The sequence below is a fragment of the Narcine bancroftii genome, chromosome 5 (genome assembly GCF_036971445.1).
Source record: "Narcine bancroftii isolate sNarBan1 chromosome 5, sNarBan1.hap1, whole genome shotgun sequence".
NCBI lineage: Eukaryota > Metazoa > Chordata > Chondrichthyes > Torpediniformes > Narcinidae > Narcine > Narcine bancroftii.
This window is the reverse complement of record NC_091473.1, coordinates 14,278,569-14,297,028: the sequence shown is the minus strand read 5'-3', so window position 1 is coordinate 14,297,028 and position 18,460 is coordinate 14,278,569. Positions and strand designations below refer to the sequence as shown.

The window sequence follows — 18,460 nt, the reverse complement described above, 5'->3', positions numbered from 1 at the left end:
GACGGAGAAAACAGAGAGTGATAGTGGATGTTTGCTTCTCAGACTCGATGCCTGTGACTAGTGGTGTGCCTCAGGGATTTGTGTTGGGACCATTGTTGTTTGTTGTCTATATCAATGATCTGGATTATAATGTGGTAAATTGGATCAGTAAGTTTGCTGACGACACAAAGATAGGACGCCGCTGGGCGAGTGTGGGGCCATGAGAGGGACGCCGCTGGGGGAGTGTGGGGCCATGAGAGGGACGACGCTGGGAGAGTGTGGGGCCGTGAGAGGGACGCCGCTGGGGGAGTGTGGGGCCGTGAGAGGGACGCCGCTGGGGGAGTGTGGGGCCGTGAGAGGGATGCCGCTGGGGCAGTGTGGGGCCGTGAGAGGGACGCCGCTGGAGGAGTGTGGGACCGTGAGAGGGACGCCGCTAGGGAAGTGTGGGGCCGTGAGAAGGACGCCGCTGAGGGAGTGTGGGGCCGTGAGAGGGACGCCGCTGGGGGAGTGTAGGTTCATAAGAGGATACACTGAGGGAGTGTGGGTTTGTAAGAGGAGTCACTGAGGGAGTGTGGGTTTGTAAGAGGGATCACTGAGGGAGTGTGGGTTTGTAGGAAGAGTCACTGAGGGAGTGTAGTTCCCTCAGAGGGTCTCTGAGGAAGTGTGGGTTTGTAAGAGGGGTCACTGAGGGAGTGTGGGATTGTAGGAAGAGTCACTGAGGGAGTGTGGTCCTTCAGAGGGTCACTGAGGGAGTGTAGGTTCATAAGAGGATACACTGAGGGAGTGTGGGTTCTTTAATCTGTGGTTTCTGGGAGTTTCCTATATGTGAAGCAACAGTAGAGCATGCTCTGAGATGTTAACTGTCTCATAGAATATGATGCACTATGTGCCTTCCAGTTACAAATCAATCTCCCCCTCCCCCACCACCCATCCCCAGAGCTCCGCACCCCCATGTATGATGGAGCCTGACCTTGAGAGACAACTCCACAGCAGCAGTGAGAGAACCAGGGCAGACGATGCTGACACCAATGTCAGCAGCACCACGAACCATGCCTTTGGCTTCCAGTAATGGTCCAGCACAGTCACCAACTTGTGGATGGGTGCCTGCAAGCGAGAGTGCAAATAGGTGAACCGCACTCCACACTGAACTTCTCCTCTCCTGACTGGTCTCTCCCTCGTCTGCCTGTTGAATTTTTTAATTTATAAATTTTAAATTTAAACACACAGCATGGTAACAGGCCCTTTCGGCCTTCGAGCCCATGCCACCCAATTATCAAGTAATACCCCGTATGTTTTGGAGGGTTAGAGGAAACCGGAGCCCCAGGGAAAACCCACGCAGAACAGGAAAAACATACAAACTCCCTACAGACAGCATGGGTTTTGAACCCTGGTCCCGATCGGTGGCACTGTGAAGGCATTGTGCTACCTGCTATGCTAACCATTGTTTTTATCGTGTGTTCCTTCTGACTCCAACTCGCCCCAAAGTGACCCAAACCATGTATCACCAGTGTCCAGCTGACTGAATACAGTCACTCCCAACACCCTGTGACACTGATGCCAAAATCCACATGCGCTGTGTCAACTGATTACAGATGGCAGGCTGATTGTACAGGCTGTGACTGGCTTGGTTTAGCAGTGCCTTGGGACTGTCCAGCATGACCACACCTGTCAATGTACCCCCTTTCTGACATGAAATGCAAATCCTTGGTCTTTCCTGACCCCACACTTGCTGCCTGATCTACTGAGTTCTTTCCAGTATCTTACTCCAGGTTTCCTTCATGTGCAGATTTTGCTTTTCAATGCTCCTCTTGTGCAATGCACACTTGATGCAGACTGTTTACTGGAAGGACAACACTGTAAATGATTGCCACATGACCTTTGTACACAATCGCCACCTGACCCCGGTATACGATTGCCACGTGATCCCCAGTTAACACTACAACATCAGATCACTGCATCAAGGTCCATCTGGGTCATCCCTCAATAGTAAGAAATCCCAACCTATCAAAATCAGCCATTTCCATCCATTAGACCCACAGGTGCAGTAAAGAAAGCCCTGGGAATGGAGCTCTGTGAACCATAGGTTCGGACATAGACTCCTCCCCAATATTCACATTGGCACTACACCATTCCTGGTTTTCCTGACCAAAGCTTCACCTGTCCAACCTGCCTCCACCCTAACCCCTCACACTTACATCTGACGGGGTAGTGCTGGCAGACCCCGTGGTCGTCCATGGAATGACGTGGACAATGACGGTGGCTGTGGTGCTGAGCTGAAGCTTCGAACCAGCATCACTGATGTCGCTGACCCGAATAAGGAGTTGAAAGGTTGTTGGGTCGAAAATCCCTTCCATGTTATAGGAGGAGTTCTGAGAGAACAGGGCACTTCCACGAGAAATAAAGTGACTATTTATGTTCCCTGTTGGGACAGACAGGGGGAAAGGGTTTAGTGGGGTGATAGTGAAGTAAGGAATTCAATCCCTGCTGATAGGAAGATGGAGCAACTGCCCACATGTAGAGGAGGGAGAAGCAACAACATAGCACCCAGTCTATAGCCTAATTAACCCTCTCAGGCCCTCGTAAGATAGGCTGTTGGTTTCCATTCAGTCAGTAAAAGAGGGAGAATTGAAGCTTCCCCAGTAAGAATGAAAGATGCATTTCTGTAGCTCCTTCGACATCCTTTTCAGTTTGTACCCAAGTGTTTCGCATTTGGAGTGCAGTCACAGTGGGCCCACTGATCTGTGGACAACTGTATCTCACTGTGATAAACACTGTTGGATGATTTGTCTTGTCAGGCATACCCATTGGCTGGCTGTACCTGTGGCCCCTCCCACAGGCTCCTGTATAAAGGTGACTGTTCCACAGCCCCCTTCCCAGTGCAGGACAGTTGAATAGTATGGATGTACCTTTGTTCTTTAGCGAATAAAAGCCTATTGGTTTCTACTTCAGTCTGAGTAATTAATGGTGTATCACTCACATAGAGGTGAGCGTAGTCGACATAACCCAAGGATGGCCTCCTTTGGGCTCCTGAGAGAATGGTGCAGCCCAATGCCAGCAGGTTATCTGTGGCAGACAGGATCTCCCACAGGGGGCACCCTTCAGCCGTTAGAGTCTCAGACAAGAGGAGGTTTGGAACCCTTCACCTATAGCCTTGCCAGCGAACTGACCTCCCCAACAGGGTGATGGGAAGGAACCTGTGTCTCAAATGACTAGTTCACCCGCAGTTGGATTGCTGTGTGCAGATTGTAGGAAGGATAGAAAGAGTGTGGAGGAGATTCACCAAGCAAGTTCAGGGATTGGAGGATTACAGTTATAAGGCTGCCCTGGTTTCCTCTGGAGTGAAAGGAGGCAGAAGGGTAACCTGATAAAAGTGGACACATTTATGAGTAGATGGGGTAGGTAGTCAGAATCTTCTTCCCACAACAGATGAGTAAATCAAAAGGGCATGGGTTTAAGGCAAATTAAGGTTTGCATACAGGGGGTGGTCAGAATCAAGAACACATTGCCCATAAAGATGATGGTGGCACATGATAACACAACACTTAAGCATTTAGACAAGCAGTTGAATCACCAAGGCATAGAAGGCCACAGTACATATGCTGGTAAACAGGACCTGTATGGACAAATACAATGGTCAACATGGATGTGGATGGCCAAAAGGACTGTGTTGTACACCTCTGTGACAACTGCTGTGGTACAATCATTTTTTTTTTAATTTAATTTTGAGATACGGCACAGTAACAGGCCTTCCAGCCCAAGAGCCCGCTCTACCCAAAGACACCCATGTGACCAGTAGTAAAACACAAAAGTCTGCAGACACCGTGGTTGAAGTAAAAACACATGATGCTGGAGAAACTCAACAGGTCAAGCAATGCCCTTTTCTATAGCTAAGATAAAAATACATAACTGACGTTCCATGCTCGGAAAATTGTGGGCAAGCATCCGAATAAAAAGGTAAGGGGAAAGGTGTAGGGGAAGGAGCATTGTCGTAAAGGGAGGAGACAATAGGCGGAGAAGGGAGGGAGGGCACAGCAGCAAGCAAGGAGAGGAGGGATGGCTAGATGAATAGAGAGGGAAGGGAGTGAAGAGCCAGTTCGTGGAAACCAGATGGCATTAATATTGACTTCTCCGGTTTCTGCTAATCTGCTCTCCTTTCCCCCTTACAGACAGCAGTGGTTTCAAATTCAGATAGCTGGCGGTGTAATAGCATTGAGCTAACTGCGCCACCCTAATAAATAATAATAAAGCTCTCTATACTATCTGAAGCTTGTAGATCACCAAGCATTGTCCCTGCAAAGTCTTAGTCTAAACAGATCTTACCACCAACTATACTGTAGATGAGATGTGCAGAGTCCCTGTCAGTACAGGATAGTATAACGATCGGGATGTTGTCCGCATGTGTAGAGTAGATGGTCTCCTTATAGTAGGGAGGGCTGCAGACAGGATGAATGTCATTTACATTCTGTAAGTACAGAGTATATCTTTCAGAACTCATTGCCTCTTCCGAATGTCCAGATTCAAGGACAGTTTATTTCCTTCTGTTATCAGACTCCTGACTGATCCTCAAAATAGTTAAAATTATGCTGCTTTCCTGTGTGCCAACTGATCTCTCTCTGCACTTCTAGACTGTGTCTTGCTATGTATAAAATGCCTCATTAGACTGCTCGCAAACAACCTCTGTCACTGCATTTGGTATGTATGATAATGAACTTGAATTTGAGCAGGCTATTTTTAGGACAAGTGGAGGAGCCTGGGTTTCCCTGCCCAGGATTGTGCTGGGAGAGCCTGATTTGGGGAGGCTTTAGGTGCCATTCCTGACCTCATCCAGAGCAGGAGAGGGTTCAATGTGGAGAAGCACCTGCAAAATATTGATCACTATCAAGCAGCTCCTCACTGGAAAACTGAGACCTCACACATAAGGGTGTTCGGAGACTGGGAACTGAACACCAATAGAAGGGAACTTAGTTCTTTGGTTTATCTCCTTCCCTTCATCAGTCAGAAATAAAATGGAAATAAATACAAGACTCAACCATTCAGCCCCTCACATCTGTTCTGCTTCTCCTTTTGACCATGGTTAATCTTTTCACACTTCCTTTACCCTGCACTGATGCTGCTCTACCTGCTGAGTTCCTCCAGCAGCTTGTTTTTACTAGAGATTCCAGCATCTGCAGTCGCTTGTCTCCTGCTTTCTCTTACTGCCTCGCTTTCACCCCAACTGATAACCCTGTCCAACACAAAGAAACCACCTGTGGCTTTGAAGATTTTAGCTGTTCTTCCCTGGGATCAGATACTTTTTGGGGACAGAGGTTCAGGTTTCTTGTGGTAAAGTACTTCCTGATTTAATCTGGAACTAATTCTAATTTCTATGTTTTGATCCTTGCTCATTATTTCTTATCAGATGAAATTGTTCCTTGCAAATCATTTAACACTTCAATAAGGTCTCCATTCACAGTCGCGGGAATATCAGCCTGCTCTTCCCCACACTATGGGATAACTCTCATCCTTTGAAGACATCTATGTGAGGCTCTGTCTCTAGAAAGCAGCCAACAACATAAAGGACTCACATCACCTTGGAAACAAACTCTTCTCACTGCTCCCTTCAGTCAAAATATATAGAAGCATGAAGTCAGTACATCCAGGTTCAAGAGCAGCTTTTACCTGACAGCTATCAGGTTCTTGAACCTCTCTTTTCTACCCTTACCAATTCTGTAAACTACCCTGGCACCACCAAAAATACTATCTACATGGCTAAATTTTTTCTAGCACTAAATTAAACTGAATATTTATTTATTTATCTATCCTTAGTTATTTATTATCTCTCTGCCTTGCATTTGTGGTAATTTAAATATATACTACTGTAGTTACATACATTTCCCTCCACAATGTTTGGGACAAAGATGCTTTATTTCCTTGGTTTGCCTGTGCTCCACAGTTTGTAATCAAACAATTCACATATGATTAAAGCACACATTCCAGATTTTCTTCAAGGTTATTTGTATATATTTTGGATTGACCATGTATAAATTACACTTTTTATACATAGTCCCCTCATTTCAGGGCACCATATATTTGGAACATTGGGCTCATGGGTGTTTGTGAGTACTCAGGTATATTTAATTGCTTCCGTGATGCAGGTAGTAGTAAAATCCTGCAGATGTGGAAGTCTGTGCCCAAGATGGCACCACCTATGCGTGGCAGCGGCCGCGAGGGGTTGCAGTCTCCAGGCAGCAGCAGATCGACACGGCATCAGAGGCAGGGAGAACACCTGTGTGCCACCCCCTCCCTCCCCATTGAGAAGGAGAAGCAGAGGAGACAACCCTACACAACGGGGATGATGATACCAGATCTGCAAGGGGCTCAGCGGCAGAAGGACTCGCACTGTCTGCGGACAACTTGTGGTCAAGGGATTTGCATGGGTTGCAGGGTGCTGGAGATTGGTTCATGAGAACTAGGTATCAGAACCAGGATTTGAGATAGTACTGAGGGTAAGAAGGGCTCCCGAAGGCCTTCGGGTGCAGAAGACTTCTTGATCACGTCGGAGGTTTGCATCTGGAGCTCGGGTTGCTGATGAATCAAACAGGAGTCTGTGCAGCTGCAGAGGCTGCGGCTGCAGGAGAATCCATGGACACTCAGTAACTCTGAAGGGACGCTCTTTTGCTTCTCTTTCTCTCTTACTGTCAGGGGCACTGGGCAACACTAATGGCAACTCTTTGCATTACAGCAGCAGGAGGCAATTTTGTGTAATATATATTCTGTATTATTATATGATAATAAAGGAATTTTAAATCTTGAACATACCTCAGTCTAATCTCATTATCAGGCCAAATTTCATGAACAGAGGTGGGCAGGATGGCGGAGGAGACCCCAGCACATGGACGCACAAGGATTGTCCACGCAGGCTGGGTTATCTCTGGGAGCTGAGCTGCAGGTTAGAAGATTGGGGGCAGCAAAGTTTGTAGGTGGAGAGAGGTTCAAATTTCCACCTCTCTTTGCTGGCCCTCCTGGAACATTGAAACAAACATAGGGAACCCGCTATAAATTCTTTGAATAAAATATTCCCCTCTCTGGATTACTGTATATTCTGGACCAAATCCTTTGATGTAAAGAAGGCTCCTTTCTGTTTTGATGAAACTAGATTAAAATTTGGACGTTTTCCTTGTAACATTTCCATATTCCCTGATCAATCTCCATCAGTACCAGAGCGGCGCAGGGCTGCGTCCTTAGCTCCCCTGCTCTACTCACTTTACACCTATAACTTTGTGGCTCAGGACAACAGCAACACCATCAACAAGTTCGCTGACGATACCTTGGTAGTGGATTGTATTAAAAAGGAGCAATGAGTCAGCATACAGGAGGGGGATTGAAAACTTGGCTGAATGGTGCACCTACAACAATCTTGCACTCAATGTCACCAAAACCAAGGAGCTGATTGTTAATTTCAGGAAGGGAAAATCAGAGATGTATGATCCAGTTATCATTGGGGGTGGAGAGGGTGAGCAAATTTTAAGTTCTTGGGAGTCACGATCTCAGAAGATCTTTCCTGGACCCAACACACAAATGTCATAGTGAAGAAAGCACGTCAGTGCCTCTACTTCCTTAGGAGTTTGTGGAGGTTTGGTATGACACCGGAAACCTGGCAAATTTCTACAGATGTGTGTGGTGGAAAGTGTGCTGACTGGCTACATCATGGTTTGGCATGGGGTCATCAATGCACCCAAGTGAAAAGCCCTGGACATCACGGGTAAAACCCTCCCCACCATCAAGAACATCTACAGGGAATGCTCCCATCTGAGAGCAGCAGCAATTATCAAGGATCCACACCATCCAGCACATGCTCTGCTCTCATTGCTACCATCAGGAAAGAGGTACAAGTACTACATAGACTTGCATCACGAGGTTCAGGGAACAGCTGCTACCCCTCTACCATCAGACTCCTCAACAACAAACTCAATCAGGAACTTATTTAAGGACTCTTACTTTTGCACCTTATTGATTTTTTTTTCTTTGTATTGCACAGTTTGATTACATTTCTCTAATTGTTTACATGTGTACATTGAGTCAGGCTTTTTTTTTGCACTGCCAAAAGTGGTAATTCTGCCTTGCCCATGAGAAAATGAATCTCAGGGTTGTATATGACAATAAATCTGAATCTGGGTAATGTTAATGTTGCCACTCACTAGTTTCTGACTGCTCTGTGTCCCTGTTCCGTGCCCACCTGAGTCCCATGTCTGTTTCCCTCTGATCCCTTTGTGCTCCCTGATCTTTCATCCTCTGGGTCCCCCTACATCCTGATCTGTCACTCTGTCCCCCTGGATCTTCCTGCACCCCAACCTCTGTCCTCCTCTCCCAGGCCCCTTATCTGTCTTCCTGAATTACTCCTGATCTCTGTCCTCTTGGATCCCCCATGTCCCTGATCTCTGTTCCTCTCCAACACATCCTTTCACAAGACAAGTTACTCACTCTATCACACCCCACAACGTCACTCCCCATGCTCTCCCTTGTACCTTGACATTGATGGTGTACTCTGCATAGCTAGTCTTCTGTTGGGAGCTACTAAACCACATATCATAATTCATGTCCACAGCCTGGATTGTAAGCATATAGGTATCCACCCTTTCAAAGTCCAGTGGGACCAATGTGCAGATTTCACCTGTGAACACAAAGCAGAGGCAGACGGCATTGAGGACAAAACTGTATCGTGTGATTGCCTAGAAAAGATAAATCTTTCAGACCGGGGCAAAGGAACATGAGGCAGCAACCAGTTCTGAAATAAAAACTGAAACTGCTGAAAACACTCAATAGGTCAGGCAGTGTCTGTGAAGAAAGTAAGAGCTTGTTCGCTCTTCCTGAAGAAGAACTCCTGTTTCCAAACATGGACAAGTTTCTCTCTCCACAGCAGCTCGTGGACCTGCTGAGTATTTCCAGCATTTTCTGTAATTTGTTTTGGAATGCAACATCTCCAGCTTTCATTTGTTTTTCAGTTAAACAGAACTACCTGCAGCCATTTTCTCCAAAGATGCTGAATGACCTGCAGAGTGTTTCTAGTACCTTGTTGTTAGTTCAGAATTCACAGCGTTGACCTGGTTTGTCACCCAGTTAGATCCTGGGCCCCTGCCATTGATGCCAATTACTTGATACCCAACCCTTCCAACAACTCTTCAAAAGCTCCACTGGCTGTAGACATATATATGGAGTTCAGCAAGGCATTTAATAAGGTTTACCCAGTAGGCTACTCTGGAAAGTTAATTTGCATGGGATCCAAGATGGGAGAGCAGAATGATTAGAAAATTGGCTTCATGGAAGAAAGCAGAAGGTGACAATGGAAGGTTGTTTTTTGGACTGAAGGCCTGTGACTAATGGTGTGCACAGGATTCGGTGCTGGGTCCACTGCTGTTTGTCATCCATATCAATGATTCAGGCAAAAATGTACATGGCATGATTAGTAAGTTTGCAGATGATGCGAACGTAAAAGATATTGTAGATAGTGAAGATGATTGCCAAAGATTGCAACAGGATTTTGATCAGTTGTGCAGGTGGGCAGAGGAATGATTGATGGAATACAGAGAAATGTGAGGGATGGATTTTGGGAAGTTTAACATAAGTAAGACCTACACAGTGAATGGCACGGGTCTGGGGAGTGTTGCAGATCAGAGGAATCTAGGCGTACAGGTACACAGTACCTTGAAAATGGAATCACAGGTAGACAGTGTGGTCAAAAATGGTTTTGGCACATTGGCCTTTATCAGTCAGAGTATTGAGTATAAAAATTAGGTGGTCATGTTACAGTTGTATAAGATGTTAGTGAGGCCCCATGTGGAGCATTGTGTTCAGTTTTGGTCACCATGTTACAGGAAAGATGGAGAGGGTGCAGAAAATATTTATGAGGATATTTCCAGGATTCGAGTGCCTGAACTATAAAGAGAGGTTGAGCAGGCTTGGAGCATGGGATGTATACAAAATCATGAGAGGAACAGATCAGGTGAATGAATAGAGACTCTTGCCCAGAGTAGAGGAATCCATAGGAAATAGGCTTAAAGTGAGTGGGGAGAGATTTAACAGAAATATTTGTACCCAGAGGGTGGTGGGTATATGGATCAGGCTGTCAAAGGACGTAGTTGAAGCAGGAACTATTGCAATATTTAAGAAACAATTGGACAGATACATGGATAGGATAGATTTAAATGGATACAGGCAGTGGGACTAGTGTTGAAGTGACATTTTGGTCAGTGTGAGCAATTTGGGTCAAGGGGCATGCAGACTGAAACCTCCAGTGGATCTCAGGGTTCTAGACACCAGGATTGAGTCCTCAGCTCCCATCACATGAAGTTGTTTCAAGAAAGAACAGGGGCCATCAAAGCCATCACTATGACTTAAGCAGATCACCAGACTCATTGGTTCTCACTGGTTCTTTTTGTGCACACACTGGCTGAAATGTTTACCTCCCACACTGCAAAGGTGCCTCACTGCTTGTCAAGCTCTTCCTGTTCAACTCCGGGCAAGCGCTAGTTTCCTTGCTAGTTGATTCCATGTGATGTTGAGACATGGTGTGCACCCAGCCCTCTATTCACCCCCTTGACCCAAACCTCCATGGACACCACTAACCAGTGAAAGGGTGGATGTAGAAGGTGGGCGGATCATGTCCCACCAGGGCGAACCGTAAGCTGTTGTAGACCCAGTCGGCATCAGTTGCATTCACCACACCCACCCGCGTGTTCACTGGGCTGTTCTCAGGAACCAAGAACACTCTGGTGCCATGAAAGACAGGAGGAAACTCGTTGACCTGAGTGACGGTCACCAGTAGTGAGATGGTGGCTGAAAAGGAAAGGCAGAGCTGAGGTTAACCCTTTCCCTGGCCACACACATCCCCAGTCCTGGCGTACTCTGTGTTCCAGAGCCTTCAGATGGTTCTTATTGGAACAATAACGGGGAGGATGGTATAAAATATTGCAAACACTTTAAATGTAAAGTGGGTCTGAAATTCAATGAACCATGAGTGGCAGGTAAATAAATCCTGGCAAATACATCCTCCCAAGTTTTCTTGATGTCTTAAGAACTGTTATTTGCTTTGCACATTACTGCATTAATGGCATCAGGCTTACACGGCCTTTGTGAGAATCAGTCTTTGCCGGAAAAGCAACAACTTTTACGGCGGCATGGTTGGCCTAAGGGTTAGTGCAATGTCTTTATAGTGCCAGCAGTTTGTAAGGAGTTTGTACGTTCTCCATGTCTGTGTTGGTTTTGTTTCCTCCCACCGTTTGAAACATACCGGAGGTGTAGGTTAATGGGATGTAAATTGGGCAGCACGGACTCATCTTAAAAAAAACTTAACTGCTGAGTCTTATTCCAGCAGGTTATGAGACTTATAGCAGTTAGATTTCATTGGATTGTTTTCCCCTTGTCTATTAATCCAATCTTTCCTTCCTGATCCCCTTTTTCCTCCACAGCATTTGGTCTGATAATAATTCATACTCATACTGATGATGCAACATTCGCAGCAATGGCGCAGCCCTCGCCCTGATGGCGCACACTCTGCGATAGTGCAGCCCTCGCCCTGATGGCGCACACTCTGTGATAGTGCAGCCCTTGCCCTGATGGCGCACACTCTGTGATAGCGCAGCCCTTGCCCTGATGGTGCACACTCTGCGATAGTGCAGCCCTTGCCCTGATGGTGCACACTCTGTGATAGCGCAGCCCTCGCCCTGATGGCGCACACTCTGTGATAGCGCAGCCCTCGCCCTGATGGCGCACACTCTGTGATGGGCAACACTCACATTGATGGTACACCATTCACATCGATGTTGCACACTCAGTGATGGTGTAACACTTACTGATGATGCACTCTTGCTCCATCTTCTCTCCAGTGTTTTGTGGGAATCAGGGTGGCTATCGGGAGCAAGAGTGACTCCCCACCTGTGAATGCAATGGAGGGTGACTTTATGCCTCACCATTCTCCATTTCTGTGAGTTCCAATGTGAGTTCCAAGATCCATCTAAAGATGTTCAGCAAACAACCATCTTGGTTCTGTACCTGGTGTTTTATTTTGAGGGCAGCTGTGCCCAGCACCCAGGGCTGATTTTGGGGACAATCAGCTCCCAGTGCTGATTCTGAGGATGTTCTGTCCTGGCAGGTTCAACTTTGGCTCAGAATAGTATCATCTGGTCCTTCAGTTTTGGCGGGTTGGTGGTAGAGGGTTAAGTCAGTGGCGCAGCTAGTAGAGAGGCTGCCTCACAGCATCAGAGACCTGGATTCAATCCTGACATCAGGTGTCATCTGTCTAGAGTTTGTGACCATGGAGTGAGGTGCAGGGTGGCGGGGGTGGGAAGTTCCTCCCATTTGGGATGGTGAGGCATGGGAAATTAATTTATCCGACGCAAATTGGCCCCAGGTGAGTGGAAGAATCCAGAGAATGTCGATGGGGAAATGGGGATTGGCATAGGATTTGTGTACATGGATGATGGGTGATTCATGAATGATGGGTGATTCATACTTGATGGGCTGAAAGGCCTGTTCTAATGCTGTAGCATTGTGCAGATTCAAGCTTGGATGAAGGAATGTGTTGTGTGGTGGGAGTGCTGCAGATTCAGCTCAGAGGACAGGGGGGTGGGGTTTGTCCCAACACAATGAACCAGTGGCACTCCAGTCTAGTCTGGCCACCAGCAGCATCTTACCGTGCAGGTACCCAGACAAGTGGGGAGTGCCCCAGGTTCAAGGAAGGGAGGACAGGATCGGGGAGGTGAAGGACGGGATAGGTGGGCACTGTCGCGAGATCAGCTGAGCCACCCTCGGAGACAGCAGGACTTACTGGTCCGTGAAGGCACCGCACCATCCACCACACTGATTGCAGCAGTATAGCGGAAGTCCAGGGTAGCCACAGCAGCAGAGTCGTAATCTAGGCTCTCATTCACCTGAAGGAGAAGAGGGAGGGGTTGGCATTGAGTACCAATTGTGGGGCAAGAGCTTATTGTCATACACAGTACAACACAACTCTTACTTGCTGCATCCATGTAGGTATGTATGATACACCAACTACAATAGTATACATTAATTTATCACAGTATGCCAAGACATACAAAAAAATAAATTAAAAAGGATAAATATTCTCAATTGCAGTTAGTGGAGGAAGAAAAAGGTGAAGTTTCAACTGAGCAGATAGATCTTTTTGTGATATCAGAGGAGTTTATGGTCACGTTAGTTAGGGGAGGTTCAAGACAGGTAGCTGTTGGATAATAATAGTCCTTGAACCTATAGATGCTAGACTTCAAGCTTCCATACCTCCTGCCTAGAGGTGGTAGCGAGAAGACCATGGTGATGGGGGTCCTTTGTGAGGGCAGCTGCCTTCTTGAGGCAGAGCATCATCCAAGAGTTGGGATGTCCTCTCACAACCTGTAAAAGATATTGGTGAGGCTGCACTAAGAGTACGGTGTGCCATTCTGGATGCCATAAAGCTAGAAAGGGTGCAATAAAGATGCACGAGGATGACACAGGAACTAGAGGGGCTGAGTTACAAGCAGGCAGTGGATTTGCTGGTACTGTCTTCCCTGGAGATAAAGATAATGTAGTCTATGAAATCATGACGAGCCAAATCAAGGCAAATGGCATAAACTCAGGAAGACTCTTTGGTCAACATGGACATTGGGCCAAAGGGCCCATTTCAATGCTGTACAAACTCCACCTATGACTCTAGTAACTCCGCAATGATCAGAACCATTGCTGTCCCACCAGCAGGAAGACTAGCTCCACCAGTGGCACCATTCAAAGGGACCAGGCAGCTCAGTTCGATGTGACCAAGAGCTCACAGACTCATGGGCAGCCATTGCTGTATTTCTTTACATCCTCCACACAGAGGGGCCATGGTGCCCTGCCCTCCACCCCATTTACTGTCCTCAAGTGATTGGTCTGCCCTTTGGGAACAAAGGAGTTTGCAGGTCCTGCTCGCCCAGAACAGGAGAAATCGAATGCCCCTCCCCTTCCCTCATGTCCCGTCAGCCATCTAGGGCTTTGCCAAAGGGAGCCATCTCCTAATACAGACACATCACAAAATGTCTCCCCCAGGGTAGAAGTAGCTTTCTGTGCACTTGTGAGGGCTGCCCACCTCTCTGTGAACATTAGTGTGTTCCCACATGCAGCAGCAAGTCATGGGTTTCCCTGCACCCCTCTCCCCTGTCTGTTGTCTGCATGGATGGTATTCGATCTCCAGGGCACTCTCCTACCTTCACACTGTGATCTTCATACTTGAACTTGAATTTGGAGATATTGTTGGAGACAATAGTGTACGACAGGTTTGTGTTGGTATAATCAGGGTCACTGCACGATAGCTCAAAGAGGGTGGAGCCCACAGGAGTTGTTTCTGGGATCTCCGTCCTGGTGAGAGACAGAGAGGGAAGAATATTTAAGGGATATTTCCTGGGTCCCACTGGTGTTGAGAGCACTCAACCTTGACTGTTGAGAACTGAATTCAACATCTCTCAGCTGCCAGTGAGATTCCCTCTTTGTTACTCGTCAGATACACTCCAAAGTTCAGATTTATTGTCAAAGTACAAACATGATATCACAAACAACCCAGAGATTCTTTTTCCTGCAGGCCAGGCAGAATTTCTACTTATTGGTAGTGCAAAAAACTGTACTCAAGAAAAATTATGTGCAAACAAGGCTCCAGGATCTTGCCTTGCTTCCTCATTCCCTGCCAGATGAGAGAGTCTCACTTGTTTTGTCAGTGTAGCACTCTTGTCAGCTCAGCCCACAACCACAGCCAGTGGTCAGGAATCCTTTTTGAATACACCTGACAAATTCAGTCCCCTCTATCTCTCAGTGACCTAAGAGCTATTTGGGTGCCTATAGGCTATTCCTAATATAGTGATTGCTCCCTTCCTATTTCTGACTTTCACCCACACTGTCTCAGTAAGCACTCCCTCTGCAGAGTCCTCCCTTTCTATAGCCGTGATACTGTCCCTAACCAATAATGCTATTTCCCCACTTCCTTCCTCTTATCTCCCATCTTATACCTTTTAAAACACCTAAACCCCAGTACCTGCATCACCCAATGCTGCCCTTCCTCCAGCCATGTCTCTGTATTGACCACAACATCATAGTTCCACATGCTGATCCATATTCTAAGTTCATCTCCTTTATTCCTAATACTCCTAGCGTTGAAATAGACACATTTCAATCCCTCTAACTGGCTACATTTATATTTTGTCCTTTGCCTGTCCTTCCTCACAAACTCTGGACACACAGCATCATGCTTTTGACCTTCTGCCCTATTCTCTGCACTCATATTCTGGTTCATTCAGGTATCTGATAATGGTGGGCAAAAAGCTGTCCTTGGATCTGGTGGTGCATGATCTCACACTGGTGAATCAACGGTGGGGGTGGGGGGTTGGGGGCAGGGTAGTAGGATGAGTCTTTTCTCTGAATAAGGCTATCAGTTCTCCAGAGCTGGGATTAATGCCACAGACTGGCAGGTTGGAGGTGGAGTCTGATAGCCAATTGCCCTGTCCTCCTGGATTGACAGCAAAAAGTCACAGAGAGCTGAGGACGTTGAGAGATCACTGACACTCACACAAAGATGGCAGGCATGCAAAGAGGGTCATTATCATTCACATCTGTCACATGCACCGTGACATTGGCAGATGAACTGTAGCGATAGCTGTCATCATGAGCAATGATCACCAGCAGGTTGAAAGCAAGCCGACGTTCCTGATCCAGGTCAAGATTGCATGAGGTTTTGATGATCCCAGTTTCTGTATATTGACAAGGGGTGGTTAAAGGGTGAAAGTAAAAAGGGCACCATCATCTTCACCAAAGTTCCACAGGGAGAAAAAGAGCCACAATCCCAATCCACTATGCTATAAACATTTTCTAATATACAGCACTTCCAGTGTATTCCACACCCCCCTCCCACCCCCACACACTCAAAATGTTAATCAATATGTTTGAAAGTGTATAATAACATCGTGGTTTCTGTGGAATGACTAATCCAGTCTCAAGACAGGAGAGCCTGCACACTGTTGCAAGCCCATGTTCCAAATCTGTCATATCTGCTTATTATCGGGAATTAGTTGCTGGAGGCTTTAGAGATAGTGAAATGTAAACATTTTAATTTGTTCTTATTTTTTTTCTTTAAATTTTAAATGTTGAAATTTTAAAATGTTAATTTGTTCTTACTTTTACATTTTAAAATTTTAACAATAAGCATAATAGAAGGTCCTTCCAGCCCATGAAAACCATGCCGCCCAATTAAATCCAATTAACTTATCAAACTCCTGTCTATCTTTGGAACGTGGGAGGAAAGCAGGTCATGAGAAGAACATACAAGCTCCTTACAGATAGTGCAGGATTCAAATTCGAACCCCTGTTCCTAGTGCTGTAATAACATTGCTCTCCCCGTGCCATCCTTCCTTTCTCTTTGTGGACATGATTTGCAGTAGAGTCCTTCCTGTCTAACTTGCACATCATTCTCAGTGCCTGCACTAATTTAACAATCCCTTAGTGTGATTGGCTGGGTCTTCAAGATCCCATGTTTCCCTGCAGGACCATTAGGGACGGCTTGGTTAGCACAATGCTATTACAGTGCCAGCAATCAGGACCAGGGTTTGAATCCTGCACTGTCTTTAAGGAGTTTGTATGTTCTACCTTTGCGTGGGTTTTCCCCGGGGTCTCTGGTTTCCTCCCACTGTTCAAATGTACTGGGGTTATATGTCAATTGGGTGTAATTGGGCGGCATGGGCTCATGGGCAGAAAGGGCCTGTTACCATGCTGTATGATAAATTTAAATATCTTGGACTTTCAGCAACATTGCAGACAAACCACATAAACCTAAATAGGACTGGGCCAATCGAGCCATTGATAAACATTGCTGGATGGCCTACAATGGGAAGTGATGGCACTAATTTAAGCAAGCCTTTACAGGTACAGTAAAACCCCTGGTATCTAGCACCTATGGGTAAGTAGATGCCGGATGAGTGTTTTCTCGAGTTACTCGAGATTGTGCATTGCATGATTGGCAAGATGCATCAATTTTAAACTTCTGTATTTTTTACCTATTTATTTTCCTCAATTTTTTTGCCTGTTGTTTGAATTTTGGATAACACTGCAAAACCTTTGATTGCTCAGGGCTACTTTTGGTCTATTGAATAACTGATACGCAGGGATACCCATGGGCCACAATACACTGTGTACCACCTACACCACCCACACACCAAACATGACCAGGTTTTCAGCAACCATTTCTACACACCAACCTTCAGAGAGGGTGACAAGACCATTGGAGCTTTTGAGAGGTGCATTACTTGTGAGTTACCAGGGTAGCAGTGAGGATTAGTGTGATGGCCTGGTATGTTTGCTTTTCTCATTGTATGAGATTTAGCAGAGGTATTAACTGTGAGAGGGTAGATGTAGCCAAATAGGAGAGGAAAGCCCAAGAATGGTGGGATCAGGGAGATTAAATGACAAGAGGGGACAATAGTGCAGATAAAACAGAGGGTGAAATGACAAATTGATTAGACTGGTAAATGTGAGCAGAACCATTCTTAAACACTGCCAATGTTCAGATTTCCATCATTTTGCATTTGGACATTTGTGTTGCATGATCTTAGTAGCTAAAATTCCAAAGGTCTGCCCTTCAATCACAGACCTGGACAAATAAAACTCCTTGCTGATTGGTTTACCAGGTCAGATTCCACCCAACTTCTTGTGGGTGAGTGGCTGCAGTTCTCTCTCCTCTGGGGGGAGACGCACTACTGTCTCATCACTGTCTGTTGGTGCCACCTGGTGGAGAGTCTTGGGAGCATCACGAAGTACCCTTTGTCAGCTTATCACTATTATATTGCATTGGGAACCTCAGAATGTTACCTGGATAGAATAACTTTATTTCCCTTCTCTTTGCTGACATCTCCATCACCATCCCTGATGATATGTAAATGACCAAAGGAACTGCTCACACTAACCATCCGAGTTCCTCAGATTGACGAAACAATATTTATTTATATCTTCTCTCTTTGGCTTGGCTTCGCAGACGAAGATTAATGGAGGAGGGGTAATGACCACGTCAGCTGCAGGCTCGTTGGTGACTGACAAGTCCGATGCGGGACAGGCAGACACGGTTGCAGCGGTTGCAAGGGAAAATTGGTGGGTTGGGGCTGGGTGTTGGGTTTTTCCTCCTTTGTCTTTTGTCAGTGAGGTGGTCTCTACTGTCCATGAATACTTGTCCTGCATATGTATTGTTTGTCTCTATGGGTGTTATGTCTGGTTGTGTGTTTGCATACTTTGCTCCAAGTACTCGTGCAATCAGAGGACAATAAACGCAACTTGACTTTAATTATTCAAGAACCATTATGAGCCTGCTGAACTCCATAGCTATCTCAGGTATGGTTTTCTTACTTTTCTACCTTCACCAGAAAGTTGCCTGGATTGGAGGAGTTTAGTTATGGGGAGCATATATGGTCAACTAGGCAGAAATCATTCCTGTCCTTCTTTTGAGATG

The 18,460-nt window shown here is 46.2% G+C and overlaps 1 protein-coding gene across 9 annotated transcripts in view; it reads left to right on the top strand.

Annotated features, from left to right (window-relative positions):
• parp3 (poly (ADP-ribose) polymerase family, member 3) overlaps positions 1-18,460 on the top strand; it is a 158,145-nt gene that overhangs the window by 53,750 nt on the left and 85,935 nt on the right. For 3 of the 9 annotated variants that reach the window (XM_069936852.1, XM_069936851.1, XM_069936853.1), the window contains exon 12: positions 6,114-6,682. The exons of 3 other annotated variants lie outside the window; for them this stretch is intronic. In XM_069936852.1, coding sequence (XP_069792953.1) covers positions 6,114-6,424 — 311 coding nt within the window. In that variant the 3' untranslated portion in view covers positions 6,425-6,682. Of the gene's footprint in view, positions 1-6,113; positions 6,685-17,992; positions 18,226-18,460 lie in introns of those variants that run through there. 3 more of the 9 variants (XM_069936857.1, XM_069936854.1, XM_069936850.1) reach the window with 3 other exon arrangements.